The sequence below is a fragment of the Anticarsia gemmatalis genome, chromosome 1 (genome assembly GCF_050436995.1).
Source record: "Anticarsia gemmatalis isolate Benzon Research Colony breed Stoneville strain chromosome 1, ilAntGemm2 primary, whole genome shotgun sequence".
Taxonomy (NCBI): Eukaryota; Metazoa; Arthropoda; class Insecta; order Lepidoptera; family Erebidae; genus Anticarsia; species Anticarsia gemmatalis.
Window position 1 is genome coordinate 5,182,184 of NC_134745.1, and position 19,389 is coordinate 5,201,572.

The 19,389-nt window shown below is 35.8% G+C and overlaps 5 protein-coding genes across 6 annotated transcripts in view; 1 reads left to right on the forward strand and 4 right to left on the reverse strand.

Annotated features, from left to right (window-relative positions):
- Positions 1 to 1,501: 1,501 nt before the first annotated feature.
- On the forward strand, positions 1,502 to 4,241 carry LOC142972946 (phospholipase A1-like). Of its 2 annotated transcripts, none has more exons than XM_076114412.1 (6): positions 1,502 to 1,644; positions 1,796 to 1,952; positions 2,561 to 2,709; positions 3,070 to 3,315; positions 3,630 to 3,960; positions 4,038 to 4,241. In XM_076114412.1, the coding sequence occupies exons 1-6, from the start codon at positions 1,548 to 1,550 to the stop codon at positions 4,165 to 4,167; spliced, it is 1,110 nt and encodes a 369-aa protein (XP_075970527.1). In that variant the 5' UTR covers positions 1,502 to 1,547; the 3' UTR covers positions 4,168 to 4,241. The 2 variants fall into 2 exon arrangements, with proteins under 2 accessions (XP_075970527.1, XP_075970535.1); XM_076114420.1 differs by having other exon boundaries at positions 3,636 to 3,960.
- Positions 4,242 to 4,294: 53 nt separating this feature from the next.
- Positions 4,295 to 8,408, reverse strand: LOC142972961 (pancreatic triacylglycerol lipase-like). Its single transcript, XM_076114431.1, has 6 exons — positions 8,306 to 8,408; positions 6,546 to 6,726; positions 5,824 to 5,972; positions 5,356 to 5,601; positions 4,667 to 4,997; positions 4,295 to 4,384 (listed from the first exon to the last, which is right to left on the reverse strand). The coding sequence occupies exons 1-6, from the start codon at positions 8,340 to 8,342 to the stop codon at positions 4,339 to 4,341; spliced, it is 990 nt and encodes a 329-aa protein (XP_075970546.1). The 5' UTR covers positions 8,343 to 8,408; the 3' UTR covers positions 4,295 to 4,338.
- A 1,020-nt stretch (positions 8,409 to 9,428) lies between these two features.
- Positions 9,429 to 11,988, reverse strand: LOC142972984 (lipase member H-like). The gene is made up of 6 exons (XM_076114454.1): positions 11,888 to 11,988; positions 11,523 to 11,703; positions 11,038 to 11,186; positions 10,524 to 10,769; positions 9,987 to 10,317; positions 9,429 to 9,578 (listed from the first exon to the last, which is right to left on the reverse strand). The coding sequence occupies exons 1-6, from the start codon at positions 11,922 to 11,924 to the stop codon at positions 9,533 to 9,535; spliced, it is 990 nt and encodes a 329-aa protein (XP_075970569.1). The 5' UTR covers positions 11,925 to 11,988; the 3' UTR covers positions 9,429 to 9,532.
- The window catches only part of LOC142972990 (pancreatic triacylglycerol lipase-like), a 53,906-nt gene continuing 46,190 nt past the window's right edge, over positions 11,674 to 19,389 (reverse strand). Inside the window, exon 7 of the mRNA XM_076114480.1 lies at positions 11,674 to 11,683. Coding sequence (XP_075970595.1) covers positions 11,682 to 11,683 — 2 coding nt within the window. The 3' untranslated portion in view covers positions 11,674 to 11,681. The remainder of the gene's footprint in view (positions 11,684 to 19,389) is intronic.
- Positions 16,136 to 18,085, reverse strand: LOC142972973 (pancreatic lipase-related protein 2-like). Its single transcript, XM_076114442.1, has 5 exons — positions 18,027 to 18,085; positions 17,464 to 17,650; positions 16,987 to 17,381; positions 16,573 to 16,906; positions 16,136 to 16,226 (listed from the first exon to the last, which is right to left on the reverse strand). The coding sequence occupies exons 1-5, from the start codon at positions 18,061 to 18,063 to the stop codon at positions 16,181 to 16,183; spliced, it is 999 nt and encodes a 332-aa protein (XP_075970557.1). The 5' UTR covers positions 18,064 to 18,085; the 3' UTR covers positions 16,136 to 16,180.

Consider the following 19,389-nt stretch of genomic DNA (forward strand, 5'->3'; position numbering starts at 1 on the left):
TAAAGCGTTGTGTACATTGCTGTTATAGATGTATTAATATGCATGTATAATAAAAGATTTGAAAAATCTCCAGACTATACATTTTTCAATACTATAAACGATATTTTAAGGGATGTCTCAACATACGGATCTGTTCGATAACGATTTTATTATTATTCGATATGTATGTATAGGTATTTTGTTAGAACAACATTGTTAGAGATTCTGTTATCTTTTTCAAATTGGCCCACACTTTTTAAGAACGTTTGCAATATTCTGCATTGCACTAGTGAATATAATTCCTAATGAACACGTGTGACGAATTACGAAACCTTATTATATTGGCTTTTAATTCTTATCGCTCATATTATCTTCAATGTTATTAACAGATGTATATCTGAATTTATTTGATGTTTTCTGGAAAAAGTTGAACCATATCTGGGCCAATTATGCAGTCAACAATCAAATGTGAACTAGTGAGTGTTAAAAGATACATTTTTGTACATACTAGTGGTCGCCCAGTAGTCGAAATTCGACTATAATACATTTAAATTTTAAGATATCTATACTAATATTATAAAGCTGAAAAGTTTGTTTGTATGTTTTGTTTGTTTGTTTGAACGCGCTAATCTCAGGAACTGATTTGATTTGAAAAATTATCTCAGTGTTAGATAGCCTATTTATCGAGGAGGGCTATAGGCTATATATCATCGCGCTAAGACCAGTAGGAGCAGAGTACCAGTAAAAAATGTTTCAAAAACGGGGAAAAATTTCTTATGTGACGCAAGCGAAGTTGCGCTGGCCAGCTAGTTCAATATAAAAATGTATGACATTCAGTAAGACCTCAGTAAACATATAAAACGTGTGTCTATATCAGTGCTCTATGTATATAAAAAATACAAATACAAATGTCACATGCATGTTAGTGTGTGAAATGTTTTATTGTACTTTATAAGCATTATTGTTAAAAAACTAGCAAGCATACTGAACTCCCTCTACACATCTATACTTCTATACTTATATAATACTAATAGTATATTATAAAGCCGAAGAGTTTGATTGTTGGTTTGATTGTTTGTTTGAACGCGCTAATCTCAGGAACTACTGGTCCGATTTGAAAAAATCTTTAAGTGTTAGATAGACCATATATCGAGGAAGGCTTTAGGCTTTTATATAACATCACGCTACGGCCATTAGGAGCGGTGTAGCAGCGAAAAATGTTACAAAAACGGGGACAATTATGACGCAACTCTCTTATGTGACGCAAGCGAAGTTGCGCGGGTCAGGTAGTAAACTATAAGAGTGCCAAATTTCAAACTCCTGCGGCCGCGCAATTTTCGTAAGAAGGGGTCCAAAGTTTTTGCTTCACGTATTAATATATAGAATCAACATGCAAAGTAAATTTCATGACCAGCATTTGGCACAGTAAAATTAATTTTAATGAAGCAATGTAAACTGTGAAAATTGAAACCGATTTTAATGAGCTTCATATTGTAATTATTTGTAACTGAATCGACTTTCACGCATTAGTATGTGACTACAAGAAACCAGTCGGTAAAGTGTAGAAAATGATTTCAAATGAAAATGTTCAAATCAACTTGAATATATTGTTGCTGAAAATGTTGGCGCAGTTTACAATGATCCTCATATATGTCTTGATTAAAGGTATGTGAGTAGAAATTCATATATAGGGAATTACAAACTGTACTAGTTATAATTGAATTGACTAGTCATTTAATTATATACCTGCTGAACTTTATAAATTTGAATAAAAACTCAGGATTTAAGATATTAAATGCATATGTTTTTTTTATAGTGACTACGATAACTATGGCCAATGAAAACGATGACTATTATTTTATAGCAGATGACAAAAGTCATATGCGAAGAGTTTACACCTCTGAATCAGTCAATGAAGACTTCATTGCAAAAGTACAGAGAGAAGATCTTAATGTATATTATCTTTTTACGAGGTCAGATTAAGTTATTTCACTTTATTCAGTTACTCAAAAAGCTCAAAGAGCTCGTGGCTTAAATCACAACAGCCGCGCAGATCGATCTCTAGGGTGAGCCACGCTTGCCGAGGTTGATCTGTGGATGGGTGACCATCTTATACATATCGAGTTCCTCCGTGATTCGGAAGACACGTTAAATTGTGGGTCCCGGCTGTCATTTTCGAAGAGATCTTTGAGATTCGTTAACAGTAGTCAGAAGCTTGAAAGTCTGACAACCAGTTTTACGAAAGGGTATCATATTATAACCCAGGTAGCTGGGTTGTTCAGATCAGATAAGTAGTCGCTCCATGTAAAATACTGGTATTCAGCTGCATCCGGTGAGACTGGAAGCCTACTCCAAAATAGTTTGGAAGAAAGGCTATGCTTGTACCCAAAAAGTCATAGCTGTGTAAGTTGTTAATTTTAGTGTCGATAACGCCAACCGCGCGACACTACTTTGGTCAACTTGTGAAATGTCTGTACTATGTATTATGTGGTCTCTTGTGGTACACCAACCCTAAAGCAACGACATGTGTGCGATGATCGTACCAGTTTTCAGGAAAACCTAAATAAATTGATGATTTTAGGAAAAATCCTAACTTTGGTCAAATATTCAAAACGAATGATGAGGAAAGTTTTAATAAATCAAACTTTAATGCTACGAAAACTACCGTATTCATCATACACGGCTGGTTTGGAAGCCTCAATAGTACTCTGAATGCTATTCTAAAAGATGGTACGTAATCTAAAAAATAATAATGGAGTATTCATAATTATAAAATCAATCATTTTATGGACTAATACAATTCTATTGACAACCTCCGCGGCGCATTGGTTAAAGTGGTCGCCACGCCACTACCATTGCTTCGAGAGGTGTCGGGTTCGATTCCCACATGGAACAATTATTTGTGCGATCCACAAATACTTTTTTCGGGTCTGGTTGAAATTTGTGTCTGGTGTTTTTACGTTTGTAAAAGTCCGCGCGATACAGAGCAATTCTTAGTGCGGGAGCTGTCTTTATAATAAAGAAAAGAGAAATAATATATTGCTCTATCAACTACTACTTTACTATACTATATTATACATTTTCTTTTAGCTTTTTTACAGGACGATGACGTCAATGTCATAGTCGTGGACTGGTGTGCAATCAGTTGTACGCCGAATTATTTCACAGTAGTCACATCAGTACCGACTGTAGGGAGTCATATTGCGAAACTTATTAAATGGCTTACAACACACAGTTTGACTTACAGCAAATTGCATTTAGTCGGCCACAGCTTAGGAGCTCATATTGCCGGCAATATAGGTAAAGAGACAAAAGCTAAAGTACAGAGAATAACCGGTACGTATGTTTTATACAGGAATCAAAAAGAAAAATAATTCATCTGAAACTGACACCGTACCCATAACAGGATTCGTGAATAGGTACTTTTCGAATTTATATGTTTGCTATTAAAGTCTATCCGCGTCTTGCAGGCATATCCTGTATCTCAGTTGACAATTAGTATACGTCGAAATGATGGTCACTATTCAGTACATTGCTGATTTAACGTAACTTGTTGATCGCTATAATTTAAGGAAAAAATCAATGTACGGCTCTCAAATAGTTGTCAACTGAGGTACGCTAACCTCCTGAACATTCTATGCTATTTTTAGGTTTAGATCCTGCTGGACCATATTGGTATAATTCACCTCATCGACTGGCTAAATCTGATGCACAATACGTAGAAGTCATACATACTAATACAAAATGCTTAGGATACAAAACACCATGTGGTGACGCTGATTTCTATCCAAACGGTGGCAAATCCATGCCTGGCTGTAGAGGAAGTAGCTGTTCTCATAGCAAATCGTATCATTATATGGCTTATTCAGTGAAACATAATAATATGTACAGTTCACCGTGTCAAGATATGAAAGAACTTGATTTGGATACTTGTGAAGGAGAACCGTATTTAATGGGGAATAGTGATTTGTTTAAGAATAGGTAAGATGGAATACTTATAAAGTCTATGAAGAGGTTTTTTTCACTATAACCTACACTATACTGTAATTCTTTTTCAGGACTGGTTTATTTAGAGTAGATACTAATTTGATTTTTGAAAAAGATGTTGAATACCGGATAGCTGATGAATTTACAAACAATTTCAAGAATCGAAGATTTTTGAGTGCATATAGTGATTGTCGTTGGTAAAAAAATAAGAATATTTAAAAATAACATTAATTTTAAATGAAAAAAATATACTGACTCAAATATAAGACACAAATCATGAACTGTGTTTTGATTCAAAAATTAATTTAATTTAGGAAAACCACACAAATATGCATATTATTATATTTTAATTATAAAGATTGTAGAGCTTCATTAGTACGGATAGTTCTTGCCTGTGTTCACTCTGAAAATGCCCCGTCTGTGAAAAACGAAAAAAGTGTTTTTCAATTGGAATATTACAAATAGATTAATTGACTATTTAGAGAGCATATTATTTTAATTTCAAACAATTAAAGAGTAAAACAATTAATAACTATTATTTGACATAATACTGTGGTAACATAACTACATTATACTCGTTTCAAAAAGCAGTACGTACTTTAACTTAAAACTTGGACCGAGACTCTTAAAACTATCAGTTTTAAGAGTCTCGGTCCAAGTTTTAAGTTTTAATTATAATCATATAATAAGATATTCTTACCTCGACTTATTAAGATCACTGTTGCCCATAGGATAAAGCGAGCCGGTACACCTATTACGAGTAGCATCTCTTAGCGTCGCACACTCGTTCGCAAGCAGGTGGTTATGCTTCACAGAGCTAGCCATGTATTTGTACGCTCGGCTATGAGAGCATGAATAGACCCAACAGCCAGGCATGCTAGACCCTCCGTTAGGGTAGAAGTCGGCATCACCACAAGGGTCGGAAAAGCCAAGTGTAGCTGTTTCTGTATGCATTACTTCCACGTATTGGGCATCAGTTGGCACTATGCGTTCGTTGTCCCTGTACCATAGAGGACCGGCTGGGTCCAGAGCTGAAAATAAAAAAATATATGGTTGAATAATAATAATATGTGCTTCAGAATAAGTATGGAGTCTTAAGACCTTAAATCATCGAGGTATTGTTAAACTGCCAGTTACTTTACAAATTGTTTACATTGGCATAATAGTTAGGTCAGGAAAACTAGATTATACAAGAAAGTGTTGCCAAACAAAAATGTCAGAACCAGACCGTACAAGTAAGTGTTTCAAGACGAAAATTCACAATAACTTTTAGAGAATTTAACCCTAAGTGTGATGCACAATACTCATGCACCTTTACAGACCCTGTATATATTATATTTAAAATATGTTGAAATTGGGTAAATAATCAATTTAATCAATTAAAGTTACCTGTAACCCTTCGGACTCTGGCTCCTGTTTGTCTGCCAGCATTACCGACTAAATGACCTCCAAGACTGAATCCTACAAGATGAATTCTATTGTATGCCGCGAAGCCAGAATTGACGAGCCAGTTCACGAACTGACCGAGCCCTCTGCCTACTGCAGCAGTACCGCCCTTTGCAGTGTTGTAAGACCTATTGGCTAGAGCACTCCAGTCTAGGACGATGACGTTGACGTCGCCATCTTGTAGAAAGGCTGAAACATAACAGTGAAATTGTTTTTGTATTTTTTCTTTAATGTTTAGCGTCAAAATAATGTTGATTTGATGATATGAAATTGGTCAAACACCGAAAGATCATTGATATAACGAATGTACTCTGAGAACAAATACGGGGCTGAATTCATATATATCGAAGTATGCAGACAATTAATTCTTAGTGCGGGAGTTGTCTTTAAAAAATCCACAAACAATCATACCCTCGGTAAGTAGTGTGTTCATAGTATTTCTTCCACTTCCATTCCAGCCATGAGCGAGGAATACAGTCACTTTTGATGCAACGAAATTGGAATTCCTGACAGAGTTGACATTATTTAGTATCAAAGTCTGTGCGTTGGTAGGGTTAGACCTGAAAATTTACAATAATAAACACGTATTAAAATAAAATACATTAAAATTAATTTTGGGTGAATAGTGAAATAAATATTTAAAAATGAAAGTCGAAGTACGACAGTTAAAAATGATTAGCGTGCCCAATGCACTATGTAGTCCATATCTGAAATAATTTATGGTCATGTAATGTTCATAAACTATTCGTTCCAATTACGATAAGGTTATGCAAGTATTTAGTATTTATTTTTTATCAAAATAGTTAACTTCCGGTAGAGAAGTCGAGTACGTGCGATAAAAAATAAACTAAAATGGACGAGCTATTTTCTTAGGATTATACCTAACATTTAATGTTTTGCTAGATTGAAAAGGGGAAAAATGTTCTTGTTCTAAATCAGGGGTTCCCAAACTTTTCTTAGTCCGGGACCACTTTAATTTTATTCTTGTTAGCAGGGACCACTGTGTAAGTATATTAAATATAACGTGTAGTAATCATCCTGCAAATTTAAAATTTGTAAGACCATATTTTGACTCCAGCGGACCACTGGTTGGGAACCACTGTAATAAATAATATGATGCAATATGTATTTACCTAGTAAAGAGCCAGTAGGCATTGTTATCAGGATTCCTCGTGTATTCCTCAATGAAGGCGGTATCGACCGGCTCCTCGGCATCAACAATATGCATGACGTCATCATCTCCCGCGAAATAAAAGTACCTGTCACCCTCTTTGTAACCCCCTGTAGAGTCTTTGATTACGCTTGCAGTACATACTGTAATATAAAAGAGATTACGGTTTATCAAAAAGTGATTAAATAATTATCAGAATACTGTGATTATACCTCTAATTAAACTGTTCTAGAAAATTCCAGTCAAATTGAACAGATGATAATTGATAATGAGCAAAGCGTGAAAAGATTTCAAGTTTTGATAGGAATCTGGGGGCACGGAAGTGCCCCCGCAAGTCGAGCAAAAAAAAAGCGGCACGGCCGTAACATCCTTTTCTCGAAGCGATTCGGGCTATTTTTGACACCCCTATAATTTCGTTGTGGATAAAACAAGAAGCCTGGTTTTTCAGCAACTAATTAGTCATTGTATAAACACGGTATATTTAAAATTTCAGTCAATTTGAACCAGTAGTTTAAGAATGACAACTTGTTAAAATTTTGAATTTTGTCACTCACTGATTCACTGACTCACTGACTCACTGACTCACCGATCATCAAAAGTCTAAGGTACTTCTAGCAAACTTAGAAGCTTAAAATTTAGAATACAAATAGGGTTTAGTGTCTTAATCATGGGAAAAATTTAATATTTTCTAATTTCGGTCCAGTTTTCTAAATACATCAACTGCAACAATAACTTTGTAATCCCATATAAATGTATAAGATTACAAGGTTACATTTGCAGTTAATGAATTATTGTTACTGTAGAAAATAAAATAAATAGGTGTAAATAGGTACCTACTATATGAGGCATAACAGGAGGGGGTATAGGGTGGGTAAGGGTGTTTAGCCCATGAAACTGAACAACATTCCCATAGGAAAATATTATGTTGAATTATAAAAAAAAACGTCTTTCCATACAAATTGGACTTATGTTCGCTCTGCAAAAAGAAGTGAGATGCCATCAAAAACATTCTGTAAAGACCTCAAGTCTCGCCGTAAAAAGTTGTGAGATCTATTTAATACCAAGTCGATTAATCTATTTAGTCTCTACTTAAAGGACCTTCTGTCTTAAGTTATTACGTATGTTATTATCATGCCAATTTAAAAAAAAAAACTTTAAAACAAATATATCGACTTGGTGATACATACTAATAATTAAATCATGCGATGGCCAGGTCGGTCTATTTGTTTCAAAGGTTTTTTTTTAAATTGGCATGATAATAACATACGTAATAACTTAAGACAGAAGGTCCTTTAAGTAGAGACTAAATAGATTAATCGACTTGGTATTAAATAGATCTCACAACTTTTTACGGCGAGACTTGAGGTCTTTACAGAATGTTTTTGATGGCATAAATTATATTACACGGTGATGACTATTTTGAATTTACTTATTTTTAAATATGGAGTTGAATGTTTGAAGAAAAGAGTGTTAAATGCAACGACAGTAAAGTTTTCACGGAGACTGCAAATGATTTCAAAATACAAATTTTAAAAGTTTCATATGGAAATCGAATGTTTGAGCTTTCAACATACTGGTGGCCACATACACCACTGCACCTGAGAGCATCATAGTAATATTTCATTTCTCTAGTAATATCGTAAATTTCCAATTACATGTTTATAACTAAATACATATTACATTGTTTTTAAATTTTTAGGAATAATATTGAATTGATTTTACCTGCTATAGCGACGAATAAAAGGAGCAAGCACTTCATAGCGCAGTAGTGTGACACAATCTGTGCTAATTACTCGTTGAGAATTCTATTTATTTATACTTTAGCTATATTTAATCTCTACATACATTATGACGCTACATCTGTCTGTTCGCTCTAAAACTAAAAACTCCTGAAACGTCGTTTTTGCACGAGTAAGATTTAAATGTAATTATCTATTTTTTAGGATTGAGGAAAATTTGTTGAAATATGTATAATTGTAGGAATATCGAAAAATATAGGTGTAACAGCAGCAGCATAAAAAATATTAAACTTTCTTTCACACAAATATAAAATAAAGTGTTTAGTGATATTTTATCATGCATGATTTTTTTGGTTTGTTTTCGTCTGAAATATAAGTAATAGAGAATATGGACAATAGATTAAACAACGCTGATCCCGTTGGCTGGAAAAACTAGTAATAAATCATAAAAAAGTACGAGAATACGTTCCAAGCGAGCAAGGTCGAGGTTAAAAGCTAGTATTTACTGCGGAATTAGTGTTATGTTGGATTATTACATATTTATCAATGGTGATAGACATAATCTACTTACAAATGCGTCAGTAGGCATCTAGATCGTTGCAAATTTTACCCCAAAGTTATATAATGCAAGGTTAACTTACAAAAGATAACAGGTCGGTCGGCCTTGGACGGGTTGAAAGTAAAACCAATTAGGGAGAACTGATAAGAAGGATGATTTCTCACTACTATTGACTATTAGTAACTATCAAATATCTCACACGTCACATATCACATATCTGGTAACTAGTTACCGGCTAACTCGACCAATTTTGTACGGAAATCCGATCAGCGCCTCTGGTGGGCGATGTAGGAACTACTATTGCAGTTGATTCTAGGTGTCAAACTGTCGTTACTTGACGGTACTGACTAGAAAGTTGCGTTATACTTATTAAGCTTCTTGTATAAAAACAATGCAACTTGCAGCATTGTCAGCTGCGTCGTAACAAAAGTGTAAAATAAGTCGAAAATTATGGTTAAAATTGTGTATGTATTGAAACATAGAAAGAAAATTGAAACTTTCTTAGAATCCAAACGGGTTCAAGGTAATGAAAGTCATATTTTCCAGAATCATATATATTTATTTTATACAATACTTAAATAGATTCTATATTTTTATGTTTAGTCATGGTATAGTTTATTTTTTTCAGTACTTTAGATCGGTGTCCAACGTTTAGTACGGATAGTTTCTTGCTGTGTTCACTCTGAATATTCCTCGCCTGCAAAATAGAAATGCAATGACTTAACAGAAGTTTCAAAATACGCATTGTTTAAAATATTCGCTAAACGAAATTATTTAATCGTTAAGGGTGATTTTCTACTACTATCTACAACCGGCTAGTTGACGAGAAATGTTGCCTGAAAATCTGATCAGAGCCTCTAGCGGACGGCGTAGGAACTATTTTTGCAATGAATTTAAATGTTAATTCTCGACACTCAATGGTACCGACTGCACAGAATCGCGCTACTGTGATTTTATTTTAAATTGTACTTAATAGCTCTGTCTGTCACATACTTTTTAACGACTTAATTGACCAACGAGTCTAGTGATACATTACGATTTATCAAGAATACGAATTGTTGCTGTTTCGCCAGAGAGGCAGAGTTTAAACTATATTTTTTCTTACCTAGTTTTGAACAGATCACTGTTGCCCATTGGATTAACTTCTCCTGTGCATCTATCCCGACTCGCTTCCCTGTAAGTAGCGCATTCGTTGGCGAGCAGATGGTTGTGCTTGACTGTGCTAGCCATGTATTCAAAAGCTCGGTTGTGAGAGCAGGAGCTGAGCCAGCAGCCAGGCATGCTGGAGCCGCCGTTAGGGTAGAAGTCGGCATCACCACAAGGGTCCGTGTAGCCAAGGAAGCCGGTGTTCGTGTGGATTACTTCCACGTATTGACCGTCGGTTGCCACCACGCGGCCATTGTCACGACTCCACAGAGGACCGGCGGGATCCAAAGCTGGAATCAAATGAGATAATGTTATTTTATTGTACTTGACGCAAGAACACGGATTTTTTAATCCTAAAGGGTATGGGCAGCTAACAGGGTTTTCGAAGATATAGGTACTCAAATACTTCATCAGTAACAAATAATCATTATTGGTAGTATTCTGTTAAAGAAAAATATACAAATGAGAAGGGAAACTAGTATTCATAATAAATTACCTGTCACCCTGATGACTGATCCTCCAGTTTCCCTGCCAGCGTTTCCAACTAAATGACCGCCAAGACTGAAGCCGACTAAATGAATCCTGTCGTATGCCGAGAATCCATTAGCAACCAGCCAGTTGACGAACTGTCCCAGACCTCTGCCAACTGCAGCGGTACCGCCCTTAGCTGTGGTGTAGCTCCTATTGGCTAGTCTGCTCCAGTCCAGAACGATTACGTTCACGTCGTCTTTTTCCAGGAAAGCTGTGGATGAGAAAAAAGTAAATTATTAGTAGGTACTTTTTGAGAAGAGTTGTATTTTTACGAGAGACTTTAAAACATTTGTTATATTTTAAGCAATGTAGTATCATATAAATTGCTAGATTTCTAGGTTATATTTGGGTTACCAAATGATATTCCAAAGCAAGGCCATATGGCCAAAACTATAATCTTGACTATGGAAAATAATAAGTTTAAAAATACTTAGTACACAAGCTAGAGTTTAAGTTATATTCTTTCTTATTACGCTTACCGGTTGTCAATAATCTGTTCATATGATTGCTGCCGTCACCGTTCCAACCGTGAGCGAGAAACACGGTGACTTTCGAGCGATCGAAGTTAGAGCTCATGATGGAGTGGATGTTACCAAGTACCAACACGTTAGCTGTTGCCGGGTTATTCCTGAAATTTAGAATATTCATGTTCTAAGTTGCACGACAACTTTTGAAAAGGGTTTCCAGGTTTTGGTAAGCTGTTGGATTGAAGAAGATTAATCTAATTTTAGAAGTATGTGAATGCGGCAAGGGAAAGTTGTAAGGATCTAACCAAGTCGCGAGCGCCAGTTCTTTGGTCTCTGCCTAACCCTATGTGAAAAAAGAGCGATATTATCTATGTATGTATAATCTAACTTTTGTTTCGGTTCAATGACCGTCTTCCTCAGTTTAGTCATTGTTTTATACTGCTCTTTTATTTTGACAAAAATGAATAAATTAAAGTTATTTACAAAACGTTCGTTACCTAGTAAACAGCCAGTAAGCATTGTTGTCCGGGTTCCTTGTGTAAGAGTCAATGAAAGATGTATCTACAGGTTCTTCTGCATCAACGAGGTGCATGATCCCATCATCTCCAGCGAAGTAGAAATACCTGTCACCTTCCGTGTAACCCTGGTTAGGGTCTTTGATTACGCTTGCAGCAGTTGCTAGAAAAGGAAAGACTTAATGACATTTTTGTAAGAACATTGGAATGTGAACGTCAACATTACGGTAAGCACATTTTAATTGTTGTTAAATTCTTTGCTATCAAAGGTTGTGTTGTCTCTTCGTTCGGAAGGAGGCCCTTGCCCAGCAGTGGGACAGTTATGGGATAAAAAAGGTAGTGTTTACCTGCTATAGCGATGGACAAAAGTAACAAGCACTTCATAGCGCAAGAGTATCCGACTATCTATATCAGCTCAACGAATTATTGTACTTATATTCGATTTAACCTATTTACATCTTGATTAATTTGAAATAAATCATGATATTATTATTTTATCGCACGCCTACAATTTTTTCTACGTGACTCTTTATGTGGGTTCCATACGTATCGAGCAATCAGTATTGGAATATACCTAAGTAAATAACTATCAATTCGATTATCTATTAATTAATAATGATATTATCTACAAAAACATTGAATTTCTTTGGGGTTTTTTTATTTCTAGGCACCTGACGTTATCAATAATACACAGAATCAAACAATAGAATTAAATACTTACGTACACGTTAGCTCTTTCGCTATTGCACGAATTTTTTCTGTGTATATTTTATCTAAAAATATTTTTTCAACTACAAACGTCATCGATTAAGTTGTTAGATTAAAATATTATAATCATATTTTAGAACATTTACATGAGAAAATACTGTTTGAACTCTAATTTCACTACAAACATACATACATAAATACTACATACCAAGAGATTTTAAATATAGTTTGCACCTTTGGATGCATTTTGTGGATGCTTTAGCCTGTAGTCGTTCAATCAATGCTAGCAGCTTAATAAAAATATTGAAATACTTAAAATTATGCTACAAAGCGGGCAAGTCGCCGCCCATAGCGGGCAAGTTAGGCCACATCATCGTTATCAAACATCGTAGTTTAACCTTTCTTACAAGAAAATCAAATCATCTAGTTATCGTTCACTTAGTTTCCTTTATCATTACTAATCATTTGTAATATCTTGAAGATAACAGTGTCATTGATAGATACTAATTTCTTAACCTTCTTCATGTGAATGGTTGGAACGATGGCCTTATATCGAGTTGTTTTGGTTCTTTAATCATTATGGTAGAGTTGTTTACTAGCGTATGGAACAGTATTAAATGAATTGGTAATTATAGCCCGTTACTGCAGGCCCACTACCCGTAAAGAGGGATGAGTACCAACATATGACTATTAACTGAAACGAAAAATTTACTTTTATCTTATACTTTTTATAAAAAATAAATGTAAATTTTTCGCATTATTGTGCCACTGCAAGGATCTGCTCCTGTTATGAGGGCGGGGGGTTAAGCCTTGAGGCCACCACGTTGGCCAATTGCGGGTTGAGGGCTTTGCATACCTTTAGAAACTGTTCTAAAGAACTTTCAGGCATGCAAGGTTGAATCACGTTGTTTTCCGTCACCGTTGGAACAGTTGATAATTATTTCTAAAAACAATCAATTGTGTGTCAAATAAACAAAAATAACTTTCAAAAGTCAATGATGTGTTGCCTCGGGTTTGAACCTACAACCACTGTCGTCGGAGGTGCCAGCTTATACCACTAGGATATCTTTAACGTATGTTTTGTTAAATTTTCTTTTCCTAAGATAGAAATTCATATTATCCATATACATACTAATATAATAAATGCGAAAGTAACTGTCTGTCTGTTTGTTGCTCAATCACGCCTAAACTACGCAACCGATTTTCATGAAATTTGGCATGGAGATATTTTGATACCCGAGAAAGGACATAGGCTACTTTTTACCCCGGGAAAATGACGCATTCCCATGGGAAAATTCAGATGCCGGACGAAGTCGCGAGTAAAAGCTAGTAACATATAAAACGATTCCTATTTACAATTCCAGCATCGTTATCACAAAGTGATTTCGAATTATAGTAAACTAATCTAGAAATCTAGTTATGTGTGAAAAACACAGGTGCTAAAGCGAATTTCGAGATTTTTGATAAGACGTATTGACAATCAATTCCAATCGGTTTAGTTTGATATTTTGCGTTATATTCGCCTAGTGTTCAGCATTGATTGAATTTGTAGATTAAATAATTAATCACTTTTATTTGGTGATAACATCGGAATAAGTATAATCCAATACCGTGCATGCAACAAACACGATGTTAATATTTGAAGTGCTAATAATTACTACTGATAATGCTGTTGACGACACATCGAAAGACTTTTTTGTAGGCAAAGATTATTAAGGAACTAATAGTTTAAATGCGTCATAACTCATAACTACGACACTTTAATATATAAGGTCGGGAAAAAAGTATTTTCGCATTATAGCATCTATGAACTTGTAATAAAATCTCTTTGGCTTCAAGAATCACAAATGAGTACACGGTTCATTAGGTTTTTTTCAGTGAGCTCGGGAGGTACCCAAATATCGAGCTTTTTTTTGTGTAGAGAAAAGATTTTATTACAAGTTCATACATACTATAATACGAAAATACTTTTGCCCCGACCTAATATTATGATGATGGTAGGTAATTAAATATAAATAAGTGCTTCATCATTTCATTTACGACCAAAAAACAAAAAATTGAATTTTCATATTCTCTCTCCGGTTCTTTGTTACAGCGTAAAACTGTGATAAAGGATCTAGGGGTTTTCTTCGACGAAAAACTTACGTTTCGCCCTCATTATGATCATCTCATACTTAAATGCACACAACTCGTTGGCTTTATAACACGATCCACAAAAGACTTTAAGAACCAGCACACTCTAATTCTCTTGTACTACTCTTTAGTCAGAAGCGTTTTAGAATACGGGTCGATTATCTGGTCACCCTATTACGAAACTCACAGTTCGCGCATTGAGAGGGTTCAGAAGAGATTCGTAAATACTCTCTGTTTCAGATCCAATTTAGGCCGTACCTTTCGCTCATACACTAAACGGCTAGCAAAATTCAATATCCCACGTCTTTCAGACCGCCGTAAATGTAGCGAATTATATAATCTATACAAAATAGTCCATTCTCATCTCGATAGCCCTACACTATTATCACGTATCAAATTCATCACCCGGTACAAGGCCCGCAACCCGTCAAATCGATTATTTTCACTTCAGGTCTACAACAATAACACTTCATTCTTTAACCCTATAACCAGAATGTGTCGGTTATATAACGATACGGTGTTGGAACACTCTTCATTGGATATTTTCCACAACAATTTCTCTACGTTTAAAAGGGATGTTAGACATATTTTTTGCAGTCACACTATTATTAACTCTCAAGTCAAGCCTAAGTAAACTTCAATTTCATTTAAAAATGTAATTTCATGTTCTTCACTCACAATACTAACAAATTAGCTAGTAAGTTATTAAAAATAAGTTTTTAAAATATTTAGTATACTCACACACTAACTAAAATATAAGTTTATTATCTGGATGTATCTGTGCTTACATATTTAGAGGTGCAGTCTAGCTCTTAAACATTAGTCTTAGATCAACACTGTAATCGACTGTAACTTGTTTTGTGAGCCAAATAAATAAATAAATAAATAAATAAGTATGGCGTGAATGTGGTAGACTTATGTGGTATAAATCACTGATAAAATAATCATGTCCCCTTGGTTAGAATTCTACCCACCTGCTCCTGATTTTGGCTGTTTATGCCAAGTTTTGCATAACTTGCACTACATAGACTCTCTACTTCATCGCTCGTAAAATTCTGTAACACGACTGGCAAGAGGTCTGCGCAGAATTTTTTACTTTAGGCTTTAAGTTTCAACCCTTCGAGCTCATAAGCATAGAGCTTCGTACTTTACAGAGTCGATTAGTACTGAGCATTTTTGAATAGAAAGACTTTTAGGCCCGAAGGGATTCGAACTCAAAATTTTTGGCACAGCAGTCATAGTAATCACTGTCACTGCATTGTTATTTTAAGGTCAATTTGCATAAAACTAAGTAATAAGATTGACAGCAGCTTATGTTTTGTTTTATTTTTTTTTGTTTATTTGTTGCATAGATACTGCGATTCTGTACAGTCGATAGTAATAAAGAATCGAGCTACTCGTGCTCGAGCTAGTGATAGGGTACATAAACGTCACGATTAATAGTAGAAACATTCGCATATTATTATGATAGCAATCGTAATAAGTCAATATAAAATTAATCTTGAGACAGCATCGTGATTAGAATGTCTATAGTGGAATATTTTGGTACATTATTATTTCATATTTCTTTGCATTCACGCACGTAATAGTCGTTTAACGGCGACTTTCAGATAGACGCCACGTCTCTTCAAGTTTAGTGAGGGCCGTAGATCTCGTCACCCAAAGAATGATAATAATGATGTTTTGTAGATAAATATGTAGCTTTTTAGGTGATGCCAATTAATTTTAAAGGAGAAATGCAATAAAACAACAAGTAATTGTAAGATACATTGTTTATTGAAAAGAAGATTAAAATAGTTTTAGTAAGGCCACGAAGCACCAGTTGTCAGCCCGAAGAGACCAGCTCTGAAAATAATGAAAAATAAGTTAATTGTCACAATGATGCGACTATTTGAAATTTTGTAATATTTACGTTATAATCAGAAAGATAATATAATTTTGTATCACTACATTTATCAATAATATGGTATGATCCTCAATTTACTTTACAATCGCAGTTAATAGGACACTCAATCAGAATAAGAAAAATGATATTTATTTGTTAAATGATTATTTTTTCGGTTCAAGAGGAATCGCTTATACGGTCAAGTTGTTCCTAAGAATGTCGCAACAAAAAACCAGTATCACAGATCTTATATACTCTAGGCAGTAAAACCACGTATCTAACGTCTAATATTGTAGTAATACTCACCCTCTCTTGGTTATAATACTGTTGCCCATCATGAGAATACTACCGGAGCATTGGACATTTTCAGCTTCGTCGAGATTCGAACACTGTCTACCAACAAAGTGGTTGGTGCGCACACTGGACGCAAATAACTCAGTTGATCGACCATGAGAACAGGTGCTGAGCCAGCAGCCAGGTTGAGGGTTCCTTCCTCCATTAGGATAGAAGTTTGCGCTGGCGATCGGGTCGAATATACCGAGAAGACCACCATCAGTATGAATTGCTTCGACGTATAAACCGTCGTTGCTGGTCAAAGCCAATGAATTTCCACCCCACTGAGGTCCTGCAGGGTCCAAACCTAGAATAAAGAGCTTATAAAATATCCATTCTACAATGACCAAGCAATGCGAATAATGCCATCGCCATAATATATAGTACCTGTGATTCGGGCGGGACGACCGCCAGCCGTTCGACCAGCATTGCCCACGACATGAGCTCCTAAACTGAAGCCGACGAGGTGTACGTTGTTCCAATCACCACCAGCGGTGTTAATGAGCCACACGAGGAAGTTTCCGAGGAATTGTCCAACCCCAGGGACGCCAAAGACAGCGAAGGTGTACAGACCATTGGCCAATTCATTCCAGTCTACTACAATGACGTTGCAGTCCTGAACAGCGAGGAACGCAGCCGTGATGAGAGGGTTCATAGGTGAGTTTCCATTATTGTTCCATCCATGGACAATGACCTTCAAGGGCAGGTTTCCATTGTAGTTGGAGTTCCAGATAGTGTTGGCATTATTGTGGACAATGACTTGAGGATTATGTGGGTTTTGCCTTTAAAATAAGAAAGAAAGTAATAATAAGGTAATTACAAAGAAATATAAAAATACTTTTTATAGCAAAATTTTATACAAACCTAGTGTAGAGCCAGTATTGGTTATTGGCACCATTTCTGGTTTCCAGTAGCTTCTGTTCTACAGGTTCTTGCAAGTCTACTAGGCGAGGAACACCCTCACCATCAGGCATCCAGATGTAGCGACTCTCACCCTCCACATAGTGGCTATTGTCCCCAGGGACAGTGGGGATAGCGCCACCAGCGCACACTGAAATAAAAAAACGATTAATTTATAACAAGTATACACATAAAATAGAAAAAATGATGAATGTGCAAAGGAAACCGATATTTATATAGCTCTGGTTAAATTGCTTTACACAAAGCCACATAAAGGGTTTTTTAGTTTTCGGTTAATTTCGTCTGTGGAGCAATATAAAAACGAATTAAATGAGAGCCGGCGGGCATATAATGTATCACAGTTGACCACAAGTATAAGTTAAATTAATGGTCACTATTCAGTTCATTGCTGCTTTGACATAACGTGTTAATCATTATAGTCTAAGGTACAAAACAATGTACCGCATAGTGGCTTTCAAATAGTTGTCAACTGAGATACGTGACAGCTCCCCAGATCGAAGACTTACGAGCAAACACGGCAGCCAAAGGTACTAGCAGCTTCATAGCTATTGTTGTGACTGGAAATTTTCGATCAATCACCGCACTTGAGTATATAAGGCCGCTTTTATCTTACCGCCTCGCAACGCTTAGACATCAGATGATAAAGTTGGCCAGGATGGATTTACGCTGTATCCGGAAAAGTTCCGTACACTTTGGTAGGTCTTATTTTACCATACATACATACAATAATATTGTCCTAGCCGGTATCCGGCTACTGCGGTCAGTTTCATTGATGCTGACCAATGATGTAGGACTTGGTTATAGTGTCCGAGTGTGTGCACAATACACAGGTACACTCTCTAATTCCTTAGTCTCATTACTTGGTAGGGCAGATATCCGACACAACCAGTGAGCGGTCAGGCGCAGGACCGACGGCTTTACGTGCTCTCCGAGGCACGGAGTTCTATGACCTCAACTTCCTTACCCCGGGTAGTTTCTAAGAAATTCTTAACAGAAAATCTCAGAAAAGGCTTAATGGCCCGACCTAAGATTCGAACCCGAGAGCGCTCGTGCGGCAGTAGCACTCATTACCGACCACGGAGAGACCACAGAGGCAGTCATAACATAACATACATACACACATACATTATATCACGCAGAATCATGCAGTAGGCAGAGGCAAGAAATGCACCAGCCTTTCGTCGTTAATAAAAATAGCCCATATGATGGCTGTATAATTGGGCACATTACCAAATTCTAGGCTACTTTCCGAAATACTTCAGCTGTTTACAGTTTCATGGTGCGGTTAAGAAATTGTTACATTTTTCGTCTGTCAACAATAATGCGAAAGGTTACGGATGGGTGGTTGATCTCTCTTCACACTAAAAGTAAACACATAGAAATTTTGCCGTTCTAAGAATTTATTTCACGCAAACAAAGCTGTGGTCGGAAAGTTCAAACAACTTCTTAATATTTTAGTCTAAATTATTAGTAACCACATCGCGACTTTCAAAGGTTTCTTCTGTGCAAAAATCATGTATCCTAAATAAATTAAAGTTAAGATAAATGTATGATTTAGATGTTAAATATGTATTGTTATCAAAACAGTGACTTGTATTTTCGATAATAGGCAATAACTCAAGCATATACTTCCTAAAATACAATCGATCTAATAAATCATTACGTACTACTTTTATCTATAATAATGAACACTTATTTTGAGTCACTCATTTATCAATCACATCGACATCAAGCTAGAACTTGTTTCCTTGGAAATAATCGGTTGGAAATTGATTCGACATGAAAACACAGCATTTATTTTAGTGACAACAAATTACGTACGATCTTTGCGTTTGTCACTTACGTCTATTCCACAACAATATTCTTTTT